A 23,986-nucleotide genomic window follows, 5' to 3' on the forward strand; every position below is an offset into this window, starting at 1 on the left:
GCACTGGGTTTGATGCAATTTTTATGTTTTATTCATATAAATGTTCTCAGAGAATAAGGAGTGGGTTCAGATCTGAACCTTTAATTAGAAATATGTATTTAATTATTTATTTGTTTGTTTATTTATAAGAACATGCTGCTGACAGACTAGTAAGACAATCCTGCACAATCTAATTTACCAACAACTCTGGCAGAGGGGTCTCAAACTACAACAAGCTACTGCACTTGACCTGTCAGACAGTTTCATACAGCCTGTCAATCTCAGCTTCTAAGGGTTAATCGAGATTTTAATTAGGTAATCGAGTCTAATCGAGTAATTGTGCCAACCCTAGCGATGTTGTGGCTGACGCCTCCATTATTAAGTATTATGGGATGTCCCGCTCATTTTCATTCTCTCAGAGCATGAAGGATGTGATCAGGCGATCTCTCCACATTATCACCTTCCCTATAAAGCCAAAGGACAGAGCCATTGCTCTTTTATTGCAGTAGGTGCTCATCCTTGAATATTGAATTAGAGGTTTTATTCTCCTCTCCAGAAGGCTGGGGGAGGTCAGTGCCATGGCAATGGAAATAGAGGACGCGAATGGCTCATCGAATCAGCCAGGTCACAACTTAACTTTTAAAAAAAACACTCAGCAATAACACTTTTTGGAAGTCCATAAATTGTGAAGGCCAGGTTTTTACTGGATGTTCAATAAGGCATCTCTATCTAATGAAGCTGCCCGGCCTCTTTACTCTTTGCATTCTTATGTGTTTTTATTATAATATTATATATCAGTGCAATAAAAGCTCTGATTTGCACGCATTGTTCTGTAAAAGGCGCAAATCTACAGCAATTCTCTGTGTGTGTATGTGTTTGTGCATGTTGGCTAAGGGGAATTCTAATTTTTCAAAATGTCTGTATAATTCAAATGCTGAGATGTAAACAAAGTCATTCAGAGTGGTTTGATGTGAAATGGTTCATTGTAGAGAAGCTTTACAGTGGTGATGATAGGAACCAGAGGTTGTAATGCCTACAACACAAATATAGCCATTTTATTTTCTATCCAGTACCACAAATGAACCTACATGTGTCTATTGAGTCTTCATATGTAACATTGATAATGACAAAATAATGTTAGATTAGGAAAAAAACAGTTTTCTTTTTGCCTTAGAATGCCCTGCATTTACCTCTCCATCATGAATGTATTTTAAAAAATATGTTTCAGGCCAAAACCAATCCTATCATAAAACTATGTCTCAGTCATCAGGCAGCATCATCATAACCATTTCCTCTAATAGTTTCTGGGAGGGAGCTTTTAGAGGCATTAAACTCTTGAGACGTTTGGTTCCTGTCACCTCCACTCTGAATCATCTTACACAATTTTAGTCAGTATTTCCGTCCACAACTGCTGTGATAGACTCATATCTTACCGGATCCATAGATCCGTGTTCTAAACTGTAAATGAAATATTAATTTACTGAAATGTGATTTATTGGTTTAGTAGTTGCAGAGCAGCTCCTGAGCTGTACTAACAGTGTGTGGAGGCAACTCTTCCATGATACAGCAGTAAAAACCTGTGATTGTGATTTTGTTGCAATAAACACAACCCTTTAATAAGAAAAGAAATGGAGAAAAAGAGCTAATGAAGTGGTTATGTGATGGAGCTCAGTTGGAGGTAGTGTGGACTGGACGTGTGGTGGTACTCAGATAAGGATTACTATACTTACATATTTGAGATAATTCATCACTCTGTGTCTGTGGTATACCCACCAAGCAGTGCAGTTGATGCCTGACATAAATTATTCTATTTATGACATAACAAGCTGTAATTTATTAATGTTTAACAATTTTCCATATATTAGCTTTCCTTTTCTAAAGACTTTTGCTAATAATATTTATTTTTGGACATTTTGTGGCTTAAAGAAAGTTTCAAATTTCTGAATGCAAACCAAATGAATAAACACTAACAGTATGACTGAATACTTGTAAATTTAAATGTTTTGGGCCAACACTGTGAAAAACATGATGAGAAGATCTCTAAAAAACCTTGAGAGGAACCAAGACTCAAAAGAGGAATCCATCATCTGACTACTGTTAGAAGCCTATCAGAGTAACAACCTACAGAAAACCTACAGTTGTTTCTGACTAATAACAGTATTAGTGTTACTGTTACTGTCACTGACTACTGGTAGAAACCTACCAGTGTAACAAATGATAGACAGATCTATAACAAAGTTACTGTTACCGACTAGTAACAGTGCTACAGTGTTACTGTTACAGTCACTGTTACTGTCCTTGACTACTGTAGAATAACAAATGGGAAACCTATCAACGTAACACATAAGAAATAGATCTATAAAAATGTCACTGTTACTGACTGTAACAGTGTAAATGTTACAGTCATTGTTACTTTCACTGACTACTGGTAGAATAACAAATTGGAATATGTATATAGGTGAACCATATATAGCCAAACCAAAACCACTGAGCATTGTTAGAAGCGTGTCACAGTAAAAATCAGTGAAAAACATTGACTACTGTTAGAAGCCTATCATGACAACACATTAGTATGTCATGATAGGTTGGGTTGTTAAAATGTCTCTGGGACATAATACGTCCAAGCTGGTTCCACTCAACCTGTAACAAGCGTCCCTCTAAAATGAAATTTTGGCTACGCTACTGGTTCGTGTGCATATATGTGCGATTGTGTTTCTCTTTTTAGGCTCCTCTCCAGCTCCACAGGGGAAAGTACTCTCTACTAGGGAGGCAGAACAGAATCTCTTGCCTTTGGGTAGAGCACACACACACACACACACACACACACGCACACACACACGCACACACACACTCACACACACACACACACACCTAGATCTTCTCTTACACCCCTTAAGCTGTGTTTTAGTCATTACACTGTACTGATGGTGTCTCGTGTTTGCTCATGGATTACTGCCATGTCTCTGAGCGTGGCTGAGGCTGTTCAGGGAGAAAACATTAGAGGAACAAATAGGTGTTGCCATGGACACTTGGCGTGTGGCAGCAGGGCTGGCGAGCTTCCTGAGTGAACTCTATTGATCACATCTCAAACTGTCAGCACACACCAACATCACACAGCCTGTACGCGTGCTCTGACGCTAATGCACTCACTCGCTAACATTCAAAAACGCCTGCTGTCAGAATTACACACGCCCAGACTATTACTCCTGCCACGAATGCTACACACGCTCTGTAAAGAGTTTACTGTGCTTCAAGTTATGTGTTTTGATGTTTTGCAGCAGTTGGTAAAATTACTGGACAAGTTGGACAGCTTTAGTGTTTCCAACAAAATTGGTACCTGATTATGCCTTATATGCCTTAGTTAGTACCGTATTGAAGTTACTATGAATCATCAATATATTAATATAGTCGGGCATAATTATACGTATATGTTTCTATATAGTAACTATGTATAGTAAAGTATGTGGTAAATGGGTCAGTGATGTGCAATTTTTGTGCCCAAGCACATTGGTTTCCCACTTAACGATTTAATAATACATGGCATACGTCAAGTTATTTTCCTTTTTGTAAATACATTTTTAGTTTGCATCAAAATAAAATTCATTTTAGGCATTTTTGCCTTCCAAAGTCTAATAATGTCAGGTGGTGCAACCGCCTCACCATATATGCTGATCAATTACATTAGCACAAAGGGTAATTTAGTCTTATAAAATTCGAAATAAAATAATTTAACACTTTAATTTAACACTTTCTGATTTTGTAAGTGTCATATGGCATAACCAACAACAAATGACTTTTTTTTGTGAAATAAAAAATGAGTGGGTGGGACATCATAATGCATCATAATGAAGACCCCACATGACCTTCTTGGTGCAATGCCAGTAACTCTTTCACAAATATTTTTAAAAAGTAAATTTTTTGACTGTTATTTTTTATTAAAGTGTGGTTACACCACTTGACATTTTCTTGGCGGTAATATTGATGATCCTGTATAAAGATAATTTATACCATTTTAAAAGCTCTGAACTAATGAAAGCCTTGGAAAGCATTGTCACTGACCCAGATATATCAATAGCTATACCCTCATACCTATAGAATATAATGCACTCACTCACTCATTACTGTTAGCCACCTTTCGACACTCCTGCTGCCATTCAGAACATTACTGCTGCTGCAAATGCCACACATGCTTTTTAAACAGCTTACTGTGCTTTAAACTACTCATTTTGATGTTTAGTGGCTGTTGGTAGAGTTAATCAGTTTACACTGAGTCACCAGTTTATTAGGTATGCCTACCTTGTGCATTTAATCATGGGTCACTTTTGAACTTTACCTACTTTACTGGTTCTCTATGTAGCTGTACAACTACAGACTGCAGCTCATCTGTTACCTCTACCCCATTCATCATTGGTCAGTTTCTGACAACAGGGCCACTATTGTCCAGATATTATTTGGGTGGTGGATGATTCTTAGCACAACAGTGACACTGACACGGCAGTGGCCATGGTAGTGTGTGTGGTGCTGGCAAGGTTGGGCAGAATACTTTGAGAAAGTAGTGATGGCTGAATACTGAATACACTGTCATAATTGTATTTAGTAATATATTCCAATCTTGCAAATTTGACTATAAAGTGGGTGGATATGTGATTTTCAGTTAATAACTTGTATGTAACTTGCCACAAAATACATGAACCAGTCCAGTACAACACCAGTGTTAAGCTTAACACTCATGAAGTTTTATCATCTCTCAAAAAAGATTAGTAATTAGCTGAGGTTAATAACTGATCATCAAACTGATTTATCAGTCTACTCAGGCTTTAGCTACAACTTCACACACTGACTTTAAAGGTAGTTAATAAACAAATATTGATGGTGTTTCTTTAAAAGATGGCGTGCATTTTTTAAATTTAGTGGGTAAGTATTCTAAAAGTATTTTCCTAAAAATTTTAAGCTGTTTTCTGAATACTACAAAATGTAACTTGGACTGAATACAGATACTTTATTATATGTATTCTGAATACATCCCAATATGTGTACTCCATTACATCCCTGCACTGGGTGCTGGTAAGAGTGTATCAGACATAACAGTGTTGCTGTGGTTTTTACACATCAGTGTCACCTTTAGGTTGGTGCACTACTAAAAATTATACAGCCAAGAGCAGCTCTGTGTTCAGAAACTGACCACCGATGAGGGGGTAACACAACCTGCGCATCAACAGATGGACTACAGCCAGTAACTGTAAACCCACAAAAGTGTAGCTTAATGATAAAATGTCAGCTCAGTGCATGTACCAGTAATAAGAATTAACAGTAAACTAGAATTCACCCACATGTTAAAACTAAACGCTCATAATGATATAAACTGATCTGTTGTGGTTGCTGCAGTAATGGACAATGTGTGTGTACCTGTTCTTGTTGCTGGATATCCACTCAGAGATGAGGGACACAGCCTGGCGATGGCAGTGTTTATTTCCAAAACTACAGGCCAGCATGATCACCTCCCTTTGCAGCTCTCTGTAGAGGAGAGAGAGAGAGAGAGAGAGAAAGAGAGAGAGAGAGAGAGAGAGAGGGAGAGAGAGAGAGAGTGAGAGAGAGAGAGCGAGAGAAACTTTATTCAAAATGCTGTCACACATTTTCACATCACTAATGAAGCAAAAAGAGTTTTAGTCCACGGGCAGAGCCTTATTTTAGCCACACCCCTGCATTTTAGAGCTGGAAATGAGACTGCATCCCTGTTAGATCCCATTGTTTTGAAGATAATGTGTTCCAAAGTCTAAAAAATCAGTGTGTAACATTGAACTGTCCTTACTGAAACACATATTTTCTGCAATTAAACAAACTTTTTTTGTGTTTTAATGAAAAATACTATGTTTTTTTTGTGTGTACAGCTGTTCAAAGCTGTGTTTGCTAGTCATAAACTACTAAAACCTTTGGATGAAGTTTCAATAGTGTTCTAATTCCTTTATTAGTGACAACATGGAATGTTCGGTCATTTATTTTAATCCCTTAAAATCCCAAGCTTATTAAATAATAAGACGTATTGCTCATTAATTACTTCAGTGCAAACTGGCTGAGCTATTCTTAGACTACAGAGGTGTATAATGAAACTTTGGGCCCCACTGGTGGGCCCTGGCCATTTAAGGGGTTAATAAAATAAACAAAATCAAAACATATTTTCTGCAATTAAGAAAACAGTTCAAAGCTAGTCATGTTCTGTGTTTGCTAGTCATGGTCTGGCTATAGTTGAAAACTGTCACCACCAAAAGTTCAAGTCATTACTGAAACATTTGGTAATGTTTAGGTGGTGTTGTGATTCTTTAAAGCAGTGACAAAATGGAATGTTCAATAATTTATTTTAATAAAATAAAATTAGGGTGTAGGATCATTCAAAGCAGAAGAATTTTAGTCTAAAGTCCAAGTCAGTTAAAAGTCTGAAATGTGTTTTCAATTCTGACTTTGAACCAGTTCGGTAGACTAATCCATATATGGCCCTCTTCATACTTGGTCTGATCACAAGTGATTAGAACACAAGTGATCTGATCACAAGTGGACTGTAGAAATGTGTCTCAGTGACCAAACGTTAATGGTTTGTCATGACTCAAGGAAGGACATCTCGCACACTTACTACGTCAGGCTCTTGATGCGTTTAGTGTCAGACAAAAATGTCTCACGAGCCCTTATTTGTGTGTTTGAGCTGCTGTAAAGCTCTAGACAGCATAGACTTCTAACATAACCTTTAAAGAAACAGGAGAGGAGATGAAGAAGCAGCTACGCCGCTGCTTTCATCTCTGCAGTGATGACATAGTCGATTAGGTGGGCTTTTGATGCTGTCAAGGATGTTCACACTAGTAATGTTATGTGTCCAGATGATCTCTGAAGGTGGTTTGAGTGACTGGATCACAGAGGGGTCCCTGAGACCCTGTTCACTCCTGTACTTGCTGTCCACATAAGATCGGATCACCCAAGGCGCCAGGTGTGAATGAAGCCTTAATGGTGAAAATGTGCAGTTTTGGGACAAGCGATATAAAGAGAATGACCTTTCAAGCTTCACCCTTTAAGACTGATTCTTTCTGCCACTTTTTCTACACTTTTCCATGAACAACGCCATTTCTGCTGTTGTGTTTAATTGGTATGTAAAGAATGTGATCTAACAAATGCAACATTAGAGTTTTCAAACTAAGAAAACACATGAATAAAAATACAAGTCACACATTAGTCAAGTTTGGCCCTATTTTGACGAAATATATCAATAATAAGCGCTTACAGACAGGTTGTGCATATTTTACACAGTAATAGTAAACAGAGTATCACACAGAAAGCTCCAGTTCTACACAATGATTAGATAAAATGATGTTGCTGATTGCAAGGGGGAGACATACACACTCCTCTGGCAGCAGATTAAAACAACTTTTTGGCCTTGTTGGATTGTAAAAAACATCAGTTAAGAAGCTCCAATATTCACTACACTATATGGCCAAATGTACATGGACACCATTCCTGATTATTAGGCTCAGGTGTTTCAGCTACACCCATTACTAACAGGTACATAAAATCAAGCACATAGCCATACAATCTCTACAGACAAATACTGGCAGTAGAATGTGTCCTGGAGAAGAGCTCAGTGACTTCAAATGCTGTACTGTCATAGGCTGCCACCTTTGCCACAAGTCAGTCTGTGGTATTTCTGCTCTGCTAGATCTGCCCTGGTCAACTGTAATCTGCTTAACCTCTGTTGTTGCACTCACTCCAAAGCTCCAAACTCCCTTTGGAAGCAACATCAGCGCAAAAACTGTGCTGAGCTTCATGAAATGGGTTTCCATGGCTGAGCAGCTGAAGACAAGCCTAAAGATCACTATACGCAATAAGCCTAAGATGACTATGCGCACTATGCGCAGACTGATGTATGAATCTGGACTTGGAGAACACATTTGTGGAAAGCTTTTCCAGAAGAGTGGGCCACAAATGGTCAAGTCCATATTAATTCTGATAGTTTTGGAATGGGACATCCAACAAGCTCATATAGGTGTGATGGTTAAGTGTCCACATACTTTTGGCCATATAGTGACTATACCATAGTTGATGAGTGCTATAGTATACTGTTTACACAGTAAACAGTATTGCTAGCATAGGCTACACAGTATACAGCGTTAACGGAAACGTTGTTGGAAAATCCCTTAGAATAACTAACTACAGTAGTTGGCGGTGAAGGTTACAAAACTTAGCCAGCTAGCAATATTAAAGCACATTTTTGGGAGTAAATAAACCAGAACAACTCTCCTTTAGCATAAATAACAGAAAATCTGTAAAAAATGGTGAATTTCTGTGTTTTAATTGTGGAATTTGTTCAAATATAGAAAGGTAGCTCTGACTGTTTCATTTACCCACCGAGAAGAAGAACGCTAGCAAAGAGAAGCTAATTCACTGCTAAGAACCACACGCCTGTTATTTTATCTACTTGAATATTGAATCTGATTTTGATATCTGTTCATTTGTTTTCCTCTCTTAGGTAATGCCATATTTATTTACTTACACTGCCTGTGGTCATCCTGTTTGACCGCTAAAATAAAATATGCAAAGCGTTGCCATAGTAACAGGTATTTTGATGAGGTGAGTGTAAGGGGTCTATTGTAATTGTGTAGATTTACACCTGTCGGCACAAAAACATGTGTTACTTACTCTGTTTGATAAGCAGCCTGCAGGAATGACCCATCCGCAGAGGCGCTTGGCCAGCCCAGTTTGTGATACTTCGGTGCCACTTGTTTTAGCACATAGTCCTGTTTATAGAGAAAGAGAGAGAGAGAGAGAGAGAGAGAGAGAGAGAGAGAGAGAGAGAGAGGGAGAGCAAAAACTGCACATCAGTATGGCTGGCATGTAGCTTGCACAGACACTGGTGCAGAAAACAATTTAACACACGCAGGTTTTCAATTAAACAGGCAGATTAGCTGTAGAGTTTAAAACAGGATTAGCGCGCGGTTAAAGAATCGTACAGTTTGGCCACACGCTTAAGCCGAGGTTAGCTTAATGAGGAGTGATGAGTCAGTGTGGAGGAAGAATAGCGCTGTGTGGTGATTGACTGCAAAATTAATGCTGCTAATATGGAATACGTGGGACGGAGGGACTGAATGGTGAGATAACGGCAATGAGGCCCGTGAGTGTACGTGTGTTAGTTTTCGTGCAGTTTCAGGACTCAATACATAATAATACATAATGAACAAACATTATTAAACATATTTATACACACAGCACTGTTAAAACGTCAAAGACTACCCTTTGTCATTTACCTTCCAGTCAATGTTTTTCATTTTTCATGAAACGTGAAAGCATATATTTAATGCAATCCAAGTATCCCAAACAGATTCAGTGACTGCTCTGGGCTCAGGGGTGGTCAGTCTATTCACTAAAAAAAAATGGCTGTTTGAATTTAGATGATTCAAATGTGCCAAGTGGTTGCAAATGAATAAAATGTATTTCGTGAACAAAATTACTGACTAAACTTAAAGAAATCCATTGTGTTGAGTGCATAATATATTTTATTGTGTGCAACCACTTGACACATTTGAATCACACACCTTTTGTTCAGTGCTATTCTGAGACACCAGCAGCTTCTTTGTTTGATTTGCAATTGTTCTACTTGTTTGTCTTTTTCTCCGTAAAGCTGGCAGAAGTCCAAAGAAATCAAACTACCATTGAACACACTGTTGTCAGTGTACTTAGAAAGAACACGGGGTGCGTATCAGCCCGATTCATGCAGTGGACCATTTGCAGTCGGGGAGGTCTCAGAACGAGTGGCTTGGTGATTAGGAGTTCTGTTCAGTAAGTAGCGCACACTGCACCATACAAACTCAGACCACCTCGTCGCCACGGCTTCTCAACAGCTACATGTTGTTTCAGACACATAGCACTGAGATCTCCTCACAGTGGGCAGGATGGACAGAAACACCTGTGGATTTTTCAGACCCTCTCTCTCAAAGATGAAAGATTTAAGTATCTAATGGTGACATTTTTGGTGGTCTACGAAGTCTTGCATGGTTGTTAGGAGTCTCATTTTCTCAGTATCTTTTAATCATTTTCTGAACTCCAGTTTTGGAAAGTTCTGTTTTTTCCACTTATGTTTCTCTGACTTTCTCCTTCCTTATACAAATGGACAGTCTTCTATCTAACCTCCTCAGAAATATCCTCTGAAAAATGAATGACTTGTACTTAATGGCCATTTAGGCTGCAAGTAAAATACAAGAAGGGTGGACTCTGACTTTTGCATGGTACTGTATGCATGTGACTTCTCATTCTGACACCCATCTGTGTGTGTGTGTGTGTGTATGTGTGCGTGTGTGTGTGTGTGTGTGTGTGCTTGCCCGTTCTCCATACGGTCCAGGGAAATGACACAGCAGGTAATGTTATGGCTAATTTAGCGTGGCTTTTCTCCTTCATGCTCCTTTACCGAGACGAGGGAATGATTAAAATTAGATCCCACTATCCAGCAATTGAATTTGGATGAACACACACACATACGCACCACACACACACACACACATACAAAGGAGGATGTTCCTCACCCTAGTAGGAGCTCATGGATAAGGAGTTGTGTTTTTGTCACAGTAGTGCTACACACAGAGATATTTAGCCTCTTAGCAGTGAGATGAATTTCAGCTGCGTGATTAGCTGTGCATAGCGGGTTTGTTTGTGTAATTGTAAATGAGAGTGTGATGGTTGGAGGTGGTTAACGCTGGTGGTTTTCAATCTCAGTCTTTAAGATTTCCTTGCAGGATGGCAAATTAACTTTTTAGCCCTGTGTGTGGTAAATTTTATCAGCCACAGATCTGAATGTTTGTCAATAAATACTTTTTTTGTACTACAATAGTTAATGCTAATACTACTAATAATAATACGTCTAGACATTAAACAAGCAAGCATTTGTGATGTTTCAGAACATTGTTTCCCCTGTTACAATCATTTTAACAATCTGATTATACAGGAAAACTGGATATTTGTTTGCTAATTTGATTTATTTCATAATTTGGAGATGCTGTTTCTAAGTTGAATGAATTTAACTAGCTAGTTATCAGTCTAAATTAACATAATAGTTACAAAGTTTCATTCCTTTCACTAGCATTTCTGCACATTAGCTATATTATATTACAGATTGTTCACAGAATAACGTTAATACTACATCAGGTTGTTGTCCAAGCGGTTCATCTCCATCTTTGCTTTTAACATTAGCAGTAGTCTAAGTTCCCTGCAAAACCAGTAATATATGCTGATGCTTTGTTAGAATAAATGTTAGCTGCTAAAAAAGTCATGTGTTATATCGGCACATTAGTTGGTGTTTGTTTATACTTATTAGCAGCAAGAGTTCACGGCTTTGTTATCACCCTGCAGCTTCCCCTTGCTTCTTTACTCTTGTGCTAACCACCAAGCTTGCTGCATTGTGCAATGTAGGGCAGAGTAAGGCAAAGTAGTGCAAAATAGGGCAAAGTAGGGAGTAGATCCCAAAAAAGAATCGATTACTCAATTCCAGGCATCGAGAGTCGACTCCAAAACTTTGGACTTGATTCCACACAGTGATCGTCAAGCTTGTCCACACTGGCATGCACAAAACATGAGATATTCAACTGACACTGTCTAGATAGAATATATCGCTGCTGTTGAAAGAAAAATTTGTATCTTCAAAATGACAGCTTTATAGGAGAAGGAAGAAACATACTTCACCTTCAATATATGTCAGTGGAACCAGAGTATTTTCCAAGTCATTCTAGGCTGTTTCTTTTGGTCAGTTCATCATGAAATTTACACACAGTATAAAGGGCAACTAGCATTTTCAAATTATGTCAAAAACTGAAAAACGTCAAAAATGGAAATACAAGGTTTTGTTCCGACAGCAACAATATGAAAAACGTAGCCTTCCACAATACATACATTAATGGTCCAGCAGTATTTTACTATGCAAAAAGTGGAAAACGAAGTAAAATATAATATTTGTAGTGAATCAATTGGCTTACAATCAAACACAGTCAGTGTTGAAACTTCTATCCACCCGAAGCACCGACAGAGGAGAATCAGGTACAGCTTAGCCAGCCCCCATATATTTCTTTGTTTTGGTCAAATATAACTAATATTGCACTCTTTATTTTTGCCAGGTGTCCTTCTGTATGTCTTGATTTTTGGTATTGAGTTTATTGTGTGGAATCGGCTCTTGGAATCGTATCCATCCATTCCATCGCTGAGATTTGGAATCTGAGTTGACTCCAAAATTTCTGGAATCAAACAGCCCTCACTGTGTGTGTGACCAATTAAAAAGCAGTTGGCATAGTCAAATCACTTCTTCACCGGTGCTACAGCATGTGACTAATAACATTTCCTTTTAATCTGTTCATCTGTTAAAATGTTCATCTAGTTATCTAATGTTAGCTAACATCAGAGACTCTTTACAACATCAAATATACTAAGCTAGCAATAATGAAGAAATACTGACTGGCATATTCCTTAATCAGTAACCAGCAGGCCATCTTACATTTCTCCATTATCTCATGTAATCTGTCACATTGTTTGGTGTGTGAAGCCAATTTATCTGACAAAGGTAAATATTTTGCTGAATTTGGCAGGTGGAAGGTGTGAATTTGACACTTTGTCTGACTGTACTGAACATTTCTGTGTTTTCACCGCTTTTACACACCTGACTCGACTGATTAAGGGCTTCATCATTAGCAATCATATTGAATCAGGTGTGTTGGAGCAAGAAATCATAAATCTGTGCAGAGACTCCCACAACAGGGGCTGAAAAAAGTGTTTACCACACACACGCATATACACATAAACACACACACACACACACTCTGAGTGTGACAGTGGAGACGCATTATCACACTCTGAGACGCCTGGCTTTAACTAATCTGCTCCAGCTGCTTACTGTCCTCTACTGCTCTCTACGCATCTGCTGATCTGCTGATGGAACACCTTAGAGAGAGAGAGAGAGAGAGAGAGAGAGAGAGAGAGAGATGGACCAGGAACACTCAAAGAACCCTTTCCATGATTAAAAGGGTTCTTTGCAACATGAAAGGGTTCTTCAGATTGATGGAGAATGTATTGTAGGTGGAACCTTTTCGAAAATGGTTCTATACAGCACCAAAAAGGGTTCTTCTATTGTCAATGTCAGGAGAGGGAGAGAGCAGAGAGGTGAAAAAGAGAGGAAAAGACAAGGAAAAAGAGAAAGAAAAAGTAAGAGAGAAACAGAAAGAGAAAGAATGAGAGAGGTGAATAAAGAGAAAGAGTGAAAAGGACAAAATAAAGAGACAGAGGTGGAACGAGAAAGAGAGAAAGAGACAAAGAAAAGAGAAAAAGAGAAAGATGGATGAGAGAAATGGAAAAGAGAAAGAGACAAGCAATAGTGAAAGAGAAAGATGGAAAAGAGAGAAAGAGAGAGAAATAGGGAAAAAAAGCAAGAAGGAGAAAAAAGACAAGAAAAAGAGGAAGGGAGAAAAGGACAGAAAGAAAATGACAGATGTAGGAGAGAAAGATGAGGAAAATAGAAAGAGAGAGAGACAGAAAAATTATATAGAGAGATACAGACAGCAGACAGATGTAAATGAGCAGAAAATACAAGGAAAAGAAAAACAGAGAAAGAAAGTAAGAGAAACAGAGAAAGAAAGAAAAAGAGATATGGGTAAAGAGAAAGAGGGAAAGACAAAGAAAAGAGAAAGAGAGGTGGAAAAGAGAGAAGAAAAGGGAAGAAAGAGAAAGAAAGAAAGAAAGAGAGAAAGAAAGAAAGAGAAAATAAATAGAAACATAGAAGAAAGAAGGAGAGCGATGGGTAAAAAGAAAGAGAGAATGACAAAGAAAGAAGAGAGAATTTAAATTATTAGCCATTCACCAAAATCACTGAAGCTTTTTGAAGATGTGGGCTGGTGTACGTGGGTGCCTGTGTGTGTGTGTGTGTGTGTGTGTGTGTGTGTGTGTGTTTGTGTGTGTGTGTGTGTGTGTCTGTGTGTGTGTCTGTGTTTGTGTGCTTGACTTTTTCTGACACAAGCTGCTAATGTTAGATGAAACAGAGCTGACAGTGTATGAATAAGCGAGGAACAAAGCACCTGCCTCTCCAACACTAACACACACCTCTAATAGCAAACAAACAGTCGACATTCACACCTGCCCCACCACTGCCAGCATCTCCTATAGCAAACACTGGAACTCATACACGCGTATACATATACATATACATATACATATATAAATATACTGCACAACATACACAGCAGCCAAACACAAGCATCATATCCTGAGCGCAGTGGCCTGCTGTCCTGGAAAAAGATCAGAACACAACCTTTAAGTTTGCTTCTTTAGTTCTGCACTGCAGCTACGAAACTAATATGACTAACAACTAATGGAAACGTTTTAGAGGTGGGTGATCCCTGGTATTTCCCATGAGTGTCAACAATGTGGAAACAATATTGTTCAGTTTAAGTGGTATTAGATGGAGTTTTCAGCACTGATTAAAACTAATAGCCTATCTGTTTCTGTTTTATTGGCTTAATTAAGTCAATTAATATGCTGGTCTGTTTTTAGTATTCTTCGTTTGTCAGTTCTGGCATAGAAATGATATCAAAGCTATAATTTATCAACATGATATCTTCTGAATTTCGAAATGTAAGCCAGACTAAAGCCTTAAAACAGACAACATGAACTGTTCCAAACCATGATGACACTTATTTGACATCAAGAAACCATTCCTGTGACAACACAGTTCATCCACAAAACTTGTGAAATGTTTCACATCTGTGCAACATTTTACTGCCAAGTGTTAAATGCTGTCTAGACAGATTTGGAAACTACTGAAAACCTACCTGACTAACCAGTGTAACTCAAGTGATGGAACTGATTAGCAGTATTAATCTACAAACACTATTAACTTGCGGTCTCACTTTATTCGGATAGTCCACTATAGTCCCCTATAGATTATCTCGAGATGTTCAAATTGGTAACAAACTATCTGTTAAAAGTCAGTTAATTCTAAACAGTGGTGGGGTTAGAGTTAGGATTTGGGCCAGGGTTAGGACTAGGACCTGGGTGAGGGTTGGGTTTAGGTTTTGGGTTGAGGTTCAGGTTAAGGTTAGGATTAGAGCCAGGTTTAGAGTTAAAGAAAATGATGGTCAATTTAGTAGATATTTAGTTGAATGTAATTTAAAAATGATCTACAAAGCATCCAAAGTGGACTATCCAAAGAAAGTTTTACCCTAGATTTTTTAAAGTTGACAATTATGTGATGAAAGTCAAGTTGACGTCCACTAATCACTGATGAAGTCATTAATAAGACCACAGGAGAAGGGAATGCTGTAGTGAGGCCAAACTCCACAGGTCGAGTAGAGCGTGACATGCCCTCTCCAACGAGCCCTGGATCGTATTCCTAGTCTTCAGGGAACCAGAGATACGGACCCCGGAATCTCGGTGAAAATAAGAGTAACCAACCTCAAACTTTACAGCAATATATAAGGTTATACCTCCTCTCTAATCTCATATTGATTGAGAAACCAGAGACAACGACGCTCAATATCTGATCTTTGAAGCACTGCTGATCGGTGGAGAAATGTTAGAATGAAGCTAAACTCCCCAGGTCAGATCGCTTCAGGACACTGGAGATACGGACCCCGAAATCACCAGGCACTTCACCTGTTCTCTTTTCTGAGGCGTCCATGTTGTAGTGTCATAATCATGTGATCAGCGACTAGTCAACAAGCTTAAAGTTGACTAGTCTGTACAACCCTTATTAGCTAGCTAGGTACACATACATTTGAGTCCATTTACCAACAGTTATTCAAGTCTGGCATATTAAACAAAACCCCTTGAAACAGGCCTAGTGTATAAACAGTTGTGACAGTTGTACCTGGCTCGGCTACACACTCATGAGAATGTTTCAGAACTATTTCAGATAAACTGGATAAATAACAGCAAATAATCTAGGCTACTTAAATGTTGAGGCATAATGAACCAGTTTATTTAAAAAGTTAAAACTTTATGAAAGGAATGATTCAATATGTACTTACATTACTGTGAAAACTGGTACAAAGATATGAGTAGGATGTGCCACAGCAAACCACAAACAAACTTGGAATATGTGACTGTTTAGAGGTTATCTCTCAGTCTGGAAAATCACATTGAATAGTTAAACATATTTCACGAATATCGTATTGAAAACGATTCACAGTTCCATCAAATTATAGTACCGGCAGCCAACTCCATTTGCTGTTTGCAAACCAAAGGTGCCAGAGGTTTGTTCCAGAGGTGTGCTCTGGCCCAATGTGACCCCTACTTATATGTGCTTGCCTAAATCATCACACAGAATTGGTCATTTCAAATAGACTTGCTTATGTGGTTTCTAAAACTGTGTGGCATGCTAGTATCTATAAACATGGCCTATAGTACATCACATAGCTAAAAACGGTAGCTGCAGCCACCTTGAGGACAGAGTTTTGCCTATACTCTTAGATGGACAGTGCACCACGTGTACATTTAAATTGAATTTTTGGCTGAACTATTGCTTTAATGTGTGACTGATGAAGCTTCACCTACACTAAACAGGCTGTAGTCCTCGGTGCGGTCCAGCAGCTTGTCCAGCTGGTAGAGGGCTCGGCTGGCGGCATGCCAGGGCAGAAACTCGCTCTCCTCAGACAGATAAGAGATGATCTGCAGCGGCACGTTCTGAGGGAGATAACCGGCCCTGTGGAGAGAGAGAGCGATAGAGAGAGAGAGAGAGAGAGAGAGAGAGAGAGAGAGAGAGACGGATTATCAATCTTTTCATTTAATTCTGAAATAATAATTCCACCCCTGCTTACACTCTTTTTCTATTTTATCAGCTGCACTTAGCAGATAGGTGCTCTTTGTAGCTCTACAATTACAGACTCTAGTCCATCTGTTGCTCTGCATACTTTGTTAACCCTCTTTTGCCTGTTCTTCCATGGAGACACTAACATAGTGGTGGTAGTGTTAGTGTGTGTTGCTCTGGTACGAGTGGATCAGACACAGCAGTGCTGCTGGAGTGCATCTATACGGTAAGTGGAGCTGATAAAATGGACAATGAGTGTACAAGGTGGTAGTTTTAATGTTATAGCTGATCAAGTTATCTGGCTGGAAATTTGCTTTAATAATTTAATTTTAAAGTCATTTTGGGTATTAATCTTATTAGAACATCATTCTGGATGTTCATTTTATTAGAACTTCATTCTCAATGTTCTGCAGCTTTCTTAGTCATTATGGAACCAAATACAACTCTGGTCATCATTCTGGACACAACAAAACAGAAGTAAATGAGTAAAGATGTGAACATGTGTCTGTGAACATATAAACACTGCCGCACTGAACATGTTCAACGTGAGCATGACTGCGCTGAACTGATGGTTCTCTCTGAAGTAGCGTTACTTTAAAGTTAAAGGAATAAAATGGGTGTTTTTCAGTGCTGGCAGGTTAATTTCATGCCAGGCTTCCCCACTGCTACACACATGGCTGGTTTAACATTTGTAAGAGGACCTTACATTTAGTTGTATTTAAATCATAACATTATCGGAGGGTGGCTTATAGCCTTTCATAAAGCTTTGCACGATGAGCCACGCTGTGTCCTGTAAAGAAAAAAAAAACAAAAACAAAAACAGGAAAAACAACAAAAAGCATCTCCTGTTGTAAAGCTGCAGTCCTGTTCACTTTGCATAAATCCATAAAACATCAGAGGCTTTTGGAAATAAAGGCGCTGGCACTAAAAGCAAAAGATCAAACCCCATCTACTGTCATCGGGTGCAGCATATCAAAAATGAGGTAATATTTCAGCAGGTCTTTGAGGTCCGCTCAAATGAGACGGAGCATTTGGGTGCTAAAATTAGTCCCCGGCTTGCCATCTATGCCTATTGCATCCGTCTCAAACCCACCAGCTCTACAGCCTCAGGCTTATCACACACTCTAAGTGGGCACTGAGACAAAAAAACTGGAGGAAAACTTCAGAAATTCTCAGCAGAGCAAGCTAAGAACATCACATTTGGCTATTATCTATAACAAGCCACCACCATATCCACCTAGGCTTGTGCAACATTAGCATATTATAGGCAGTAGTAGCATATTCATTCAGTTCAGATTTATTTGTATGGCACTTTGTACAGCAACTTTCTATCAATCAGACATAAAAACTCATGAGCAGTGAAAAAATTACAAGTGCAGAATGTAGTCCTCTGTAGCGGAGGTTAATAGCAGCATTCCTAGGAGATGTTTTAGTGATTTTAATATTTTGAGACTACAGGGATGATTGTTGTGGAATTATTGAGTTAACTGAGTTCAACAACTATGCAACTACAACTCATCCAATCCAGCTTATACCGCATAATGTATATTGACTTAGTTGTGTAAAATCTGTTACCGTATCTAATTCAATCTATTATAAATAAAGGCCATTATAAAAACTTTGCCCATTGTTTATGTCCTGCCGACCCCAGGGGTGATTTAATTCATGGCTATCTGAGAAATTCAGGACCTCTGATTGGCTGTTTTTTTTTTAATGAGATTATTTTTTATTTCCCCCCCACACACATACACCAATGATTATATTTATATTCATGCGATTTATATTTGTGCCTCCTGATTGGCTAGATTCATTCAAAACATCAGCTTGAACGCAGTTTGGCATGCATTTGACTCGAAAGTTAGAACCAGTGGCCAGAGAGTGAAAGTACAACATTCTAGGAGTTTCTAATAATGTGGATGGGAAATTAATATTTAATCCTTTTTTTTTTAAATGCAGCAATAAAGGTAGCATGGAGCTCCTATATATGGTAATAGAAAACAAAGTAGCACACAAAAGTGTAATGTATTTTTATAAATATTTATTGCCATATTTTGATGCTTTATGAATGCATTATAACATGTTCTAAATGTGTTTTTAATTCTCATAGAAAATGCTACTGAAACAACTTCACTTTCTAAGTCCCAATCATCCATGAAATACCTGCAAAATCACAACACAATGCTGATCAATAACCACTGGAAGAAACAGCTAAACACAAATATTCAGACTGATCTGTATCAGCTCCTTCATTAGCCCCGTTCAAAAAGAGATCTGTAATGTTACATATTTCATGCTGCAAAACGGTTTTCAGAGTCTGAAGCATGGCATGTAACTGTGAGCTTTCCAACCGTCAAATAAATTACGCCGCTGCCGTGCATTAATTACACTGACTCCCTCATTAAGCCGTAGACTTTAAAGGCAGACAATAAAACACAATTACTCTGGAGCCTTAATCAGTCATGTCGCATTAAAGACACAGCAAATGCAAGTCTTTATAAAATCCATCCCTTTCTCGCTCTTATTCTGCCCCTCAAGGTGAAGAAGAACGTGGAGGACAGAGAGGAGGTGCCTGCTCTGATAGTGTCCTTGAAGATCGGATCAGCGCTCATCACTCTGATAAATTTAAAAAGGAAATTAGTGTGATGGTGCTTAGAGCTGAAAGAGAAATCTACATCAGTAGTCCGCATGATATTTTAAAAGCTTGTACCTGGTCTGGTGGGCAAAGTACTTTTTATGATTGATTAATATTGTCTGGAATAGCATGAAATTATTAGTTTTATCTTATCTTAATGACCTATTGCCCACTGCCTCTGGTCACATTCCACATTCTGGCCACTAAAAGTGCAGATGCTGTGACAACTTGCCTTGGAGATTTGGTAAGACTTTCTATGAATACCACGTCTATCAAAACTATGAACACTTTAGAATGCATTCATAAGGCATCAGAAATGTGGCTATAAAAATTCATACAAAGGCATTACACTTTACATAATCATCCATAACAACACATCCAGACATCTTTAATTACCTTGTAAATACTGCATTAACCTCACATCACAGGAGCTAAAGGGATACAAACTGCTAGAATTCTATAACTAAGGTTATTTCATCTGTGGATCATCAAATGTTATCATGATCGCAAAAGTGAGAATCTATGTTTGATGTGCTTAATCAGATGTTAGCTTAAGTTATGTGAGCCCTGCTAATGTTCTGGCATTCTATCAACTGCATTCACTGTCTTGCTGAGACATAGGAGACGTAGACATAAATAGTTCAATAAAAAGTCAATGAATGTCAACTGTCAGTGTGAACAGTTCTCAATTCTAGAAAATGATCATGGGCAAAACTACAGAATTCCTCCTTCACCTAACTGTCAACCTGTGATAAAATGATTGAAGGCTGAAAGTATTTCTGTTTTTTCTCACTATCCAAAGACTTACTGTTCTCTGGCTCAACTCTTCATTGTCTTTGTCGAGTGCTGGGATGATAAAAAAGCTTACACCTTTTATGTTTTGGCTGCATTACACCATGGCTTTATCTTATCCGTCAAGATGTTTATTAACTAATGGTGTACAAACAGTGGCTCTAAGTCTATAAATGCTGTCATCGCCGTGTTGGTCCATGGTATGTCAACAATACCATGACAGAATGCGAAGTCAATCAAATACTATTTATTGTAGCTGGTCTAATGGAATTTTGCTTTTATTTATATTTACCGCTATTAAATATTGTTTAAGGTTAACTTAGTGATTGTTTTCTCGCCATTGCTAGAAAGGCAAGCGTGTATGTCACACTGTCATGGCAAAATTTGAGTTTTTGTAATTTGATATGTTTACATTTTAACAGGATATTGACAGAATGACTTGAAAAAAAGATCTTTTTAATCTTTTTTTAAATGTCTTAATAATTAAATGGTTAAAATGTAAACAGTCATTAGAGTGGTTTGATGTGAAATGCTCCATCCAAGAGAAACTTCCTGAGTCGCAGTGGTGGCGACAGGAACCAGACATCTGAAGCCGAACACTTCTAAAAGCTCCCTCACAGAAAGGTATTACATAAAATGGTTATAGATATGCTGTCTGATGTCTGAGACTTTGTTTTGCGGTAGGTTTGAGAGAAGATTATAGCCTAAACCATATGTCTTAAAATCCATTTATGCTGGAGAGGTACATGCAGGGTGCTGTAAATCTAATTAGTCTCCAAAGAAAACTTCATCACTTATTTTCTTATTATCTTATTATTCAGATTCACCACTATTTCACCGTCATCAATATTACAAGTAAAAACTCAGAAGACGGGTAGGTTTTAGATAGTAAATAAAACGGCTATAATTGCGTCGTGTGGTTCCTATCACCACCTCTGTAAAGATCTCTGAGTCGGTAAGTTTCTCCATGATGCACCATTTCACATCAAACCACTCTGAATGACTTTATTTACATCTCAGTGATTGAATTATGCAGAAACTGGAGGGAGTCCCCTTTAATCCCTGTCCTAAAGATGCTAATCAGGCCTGGATGATCTGATTGAGGTGTGTTCTAGCAGTGAAAGGGAAAAAAAAGAAAAAAAAGGAGTCTCCAGGACATAGCATTTAAAAAACGATAAAATGTAGGCAACCGGCGAACTCTTACCGCACTTTGTGTGAAAGGCAGCAGCGGTGGGAGCGCATTACAGAGGCGGAATCTCCAGTCATGCGCTCAGTTGCTGCTGTTTGTACCCTCTTTTCTCTGTCTCTTCATTTCTGAATTATTCAGCTTTGGTTTGGTGAGCGAGGAGGGGGGGAATGTTCATTAAAAATAAAAGAATACAACATTACCATAACGCCCTGAAGAGCACTGAAGCTTTTTTCCCCCTGCTCTCGGCACACAGAGCAAAGAATGAGTTCATTATTTCTGCTAGAGAAACACACATAAGCACGCACACACACGCGTGCACACAACCTCGGGGAAAAAAGTTTGCAAGGCATCAAGGTCATTCATCATTCATACGCGAGGGTAAAAATGAGATCGCGTGTGACACATTTCACACTCCACAACACGTTTCATCACGACCACAATATGGGCCTGTAGATCAGCTGGATGCGGCCGTTGCGCCTTCCACCTTAAAGCTAATGAGGGAAGAAACCGTAAGGCTAAAATATACTTTGGACCTAAAAGCACCCAAACTAAACAGCTTCTGACTGCCTAAATAAAAATCATTAAGTTCTAAATTGCCTTGTAATTGTTTACTCATTTAAGAAAGATTTGCAGAGCATTTGAAGAAGGTCCATTAAGTAGCTTCATCAGTTTGAAAGTAAATGACAAAGAAAGCCTCATTGTTCGCTTAAATGAATCGAATAAGCACCGCTCAGTGTTTTATTTCAAGAACTATTTCCGCTAAAACGTTCCTAACTGTGAAGATAAATTCATATTGCAAATGCTGAAATATGATACGCAGTACATGACCAGGCTATACTAACACCAGTGCGTTCCCCCTCTCTGGACCATAAAATTAATAACAAGAAAGCCAGGCAGGGCCGTGTGAAACAGTGTTATTGAACTGTGTGAATATTTCCCATGAGCTACAGGAGCATTTAATTAGGTGGTACCGCTTGAGGCGCCTCGCAAATGCAACAATGTCTATTGTTCTTCTGTAGTCAAATGCACATTTCTTAGCATCCCTTTTACTATACACACTAGTGCACAAGCATACGAGTTAGTGTGGTTAACAACAGTGCTGCTGTTAATATGCAGGTGTGCCAACCACCTTCTTGAACACATAAGGGGCATTAAGCACCTTGAAAAGTGCAGGCCCTGAGGTGGAATAAGGTAGACTGGTAATATTCCCTCTAAGCAACAGCAAAGGGAAGGTTTCTATTATCTACTAATGCAGAGGTTAACAGGAAAACAACCCAAAGGCACAGCGCTGAAAAAGTGCCATTTCAACTACAACATTGAAGGTACATTTTTACTTCACCCTATAAGAAAAAAAAAGATTGATTTTACTTTTTCTTAGAAAAGCAGCAGCTAATAAAACAAACTAGAATAGAAGAATAAATAAAGCAAAGCACCCGGGCGTACCTCAGGGTTCAATACTCGACCCTTTACAAGTTTTACCGGAAAAGAACCCAAGGGCCGAGCAGTGAAGGAACTGCCTTTCACACTACAGCACTGCCGTAAAAGGGAAAAGGACTTTTCTATTTTTACCTTTTGTTAAGAAAGTGGCTGCTAATTAAACGAGACTAACTGGAAAAAAGAATAAATAAATAAAAGCACCGGAGGATTAAATAACGCTGCCTTACAACAGAATGTTCCTCAGGGTTCAACCCTTGACCATTTACAAGTGTTCCAGGAAAGGAATCCAAGGGCAGAGAACTGCAAGAACTGCCATTAATACTACATGACTGTTTTTATGCTGCTTTGTATATATACAAAACAGTTCAACTTTTCTTATTTACAGACAGGAATGCACCTTTGTTAAGAAAATAGCAGCAAATTAAACAAATATTCAAACATAAGCACCAAAAAAAGGGCTTTCAGGGTTCAATCATTACCAGTACCAGAAGAAGAATCCAAGGGCAGTGAACTGCCACAATTACTTTACATTGTCCTGACTTTTTTTTTATTTAGAGAGAGAAATTCACTTTTTGTTAAGAGAGTGGCAGCTAATTAAGGCACCCTAACTGGAATAAAAGAATAAATCAATGAAAGCAAACAGAGAATTAAATAATACTGCCATACTAGAAGGAGTTCCTCAGTATTTAATCCTCGGCCCTTTACAAGTCTACCAGGAAAACAAAACTAACTAGAATGTAACTGAAATAAAGGAATAAACAAATAAAAGCACCAGAGAATTCAATAATACTGTCTTAGTAGAAGACGTTCCTCAGGGTTCAATCATCGGCCCTTCGCGAATGTAAACTACTCAAGTTCTCCTGTTGTTCTGTATTCATTCAAGTGAATCATTACACTTGGGTAGCAGCTGTGGCCAACTCGGTGCATTTTACATAACAACGAAACACTCTGCATGCCTTTTAAACCCCTGTCTGTCCCAGCATGAAACACACACAGCAGTGGCTGATGAGTCTATCCATTTCCCAGTGATGTACGGCAGAACTGGGCCGCAGAGCGGGGGAAGAAAAAAGAAAAAACAAAAAAGCTGAAAGCATCTGGCAGCTTTCCTGTTCGTTTGTTGGGGGGCAGTCAGTGGAAAAGCTCTGGCTAG

At 38.6% G+C, this 23,986-nt stretch overlaps 1 protein-coding gene across 1 annotated transcript in view; it reads right to left on the reverse strand.

Annotated features, from left to right (window-relative positions):
• Positions 1 to 23,986, reverse strand: part of LOC118812328 (thyrotropin-releasing hormone-degrading ectoenzyme-like) — a 357,198-nt gene that overhangs the window by 44,237 nt on the left and 288,975 nt on the right. Inside the window, exons 14-16 of the mRNA XM_036577232.1 lie at positions 16,534 to 16,681; positions 8,656 to 8,753; positions 5,386 to 5,493 (exon numbers count right to left, since the gene is read on the reverse strand). Of these exons, the coding sequence (XP_036433125.1) occupies positions 5,386 to 5,493; positions 8,656 to 8,753; positions 16,534 to 16,681 (354 nt within the window). The remainder of the gene's footprint in view (positions 1 to 5,385; positions 5,494 to 8,655; positions 8,754 to 16,533; positions 16,682 to 23,986) is intronic.

This window comes from Colossoma macropomum, unplaced genomic scaffold, assembly GCF_904425465.1.
Source record: "Colossoma macropomum unplaced genomic scaffold, Colossoma_macropomum, whole genome shotgun sequence".
Taxonomy (NCBI): Eukaryota; Metazoa; Chordata; class Actinopteri; order Characiformes; family Serrasalmidae; genus Colossoma; species Colossoma macropomum.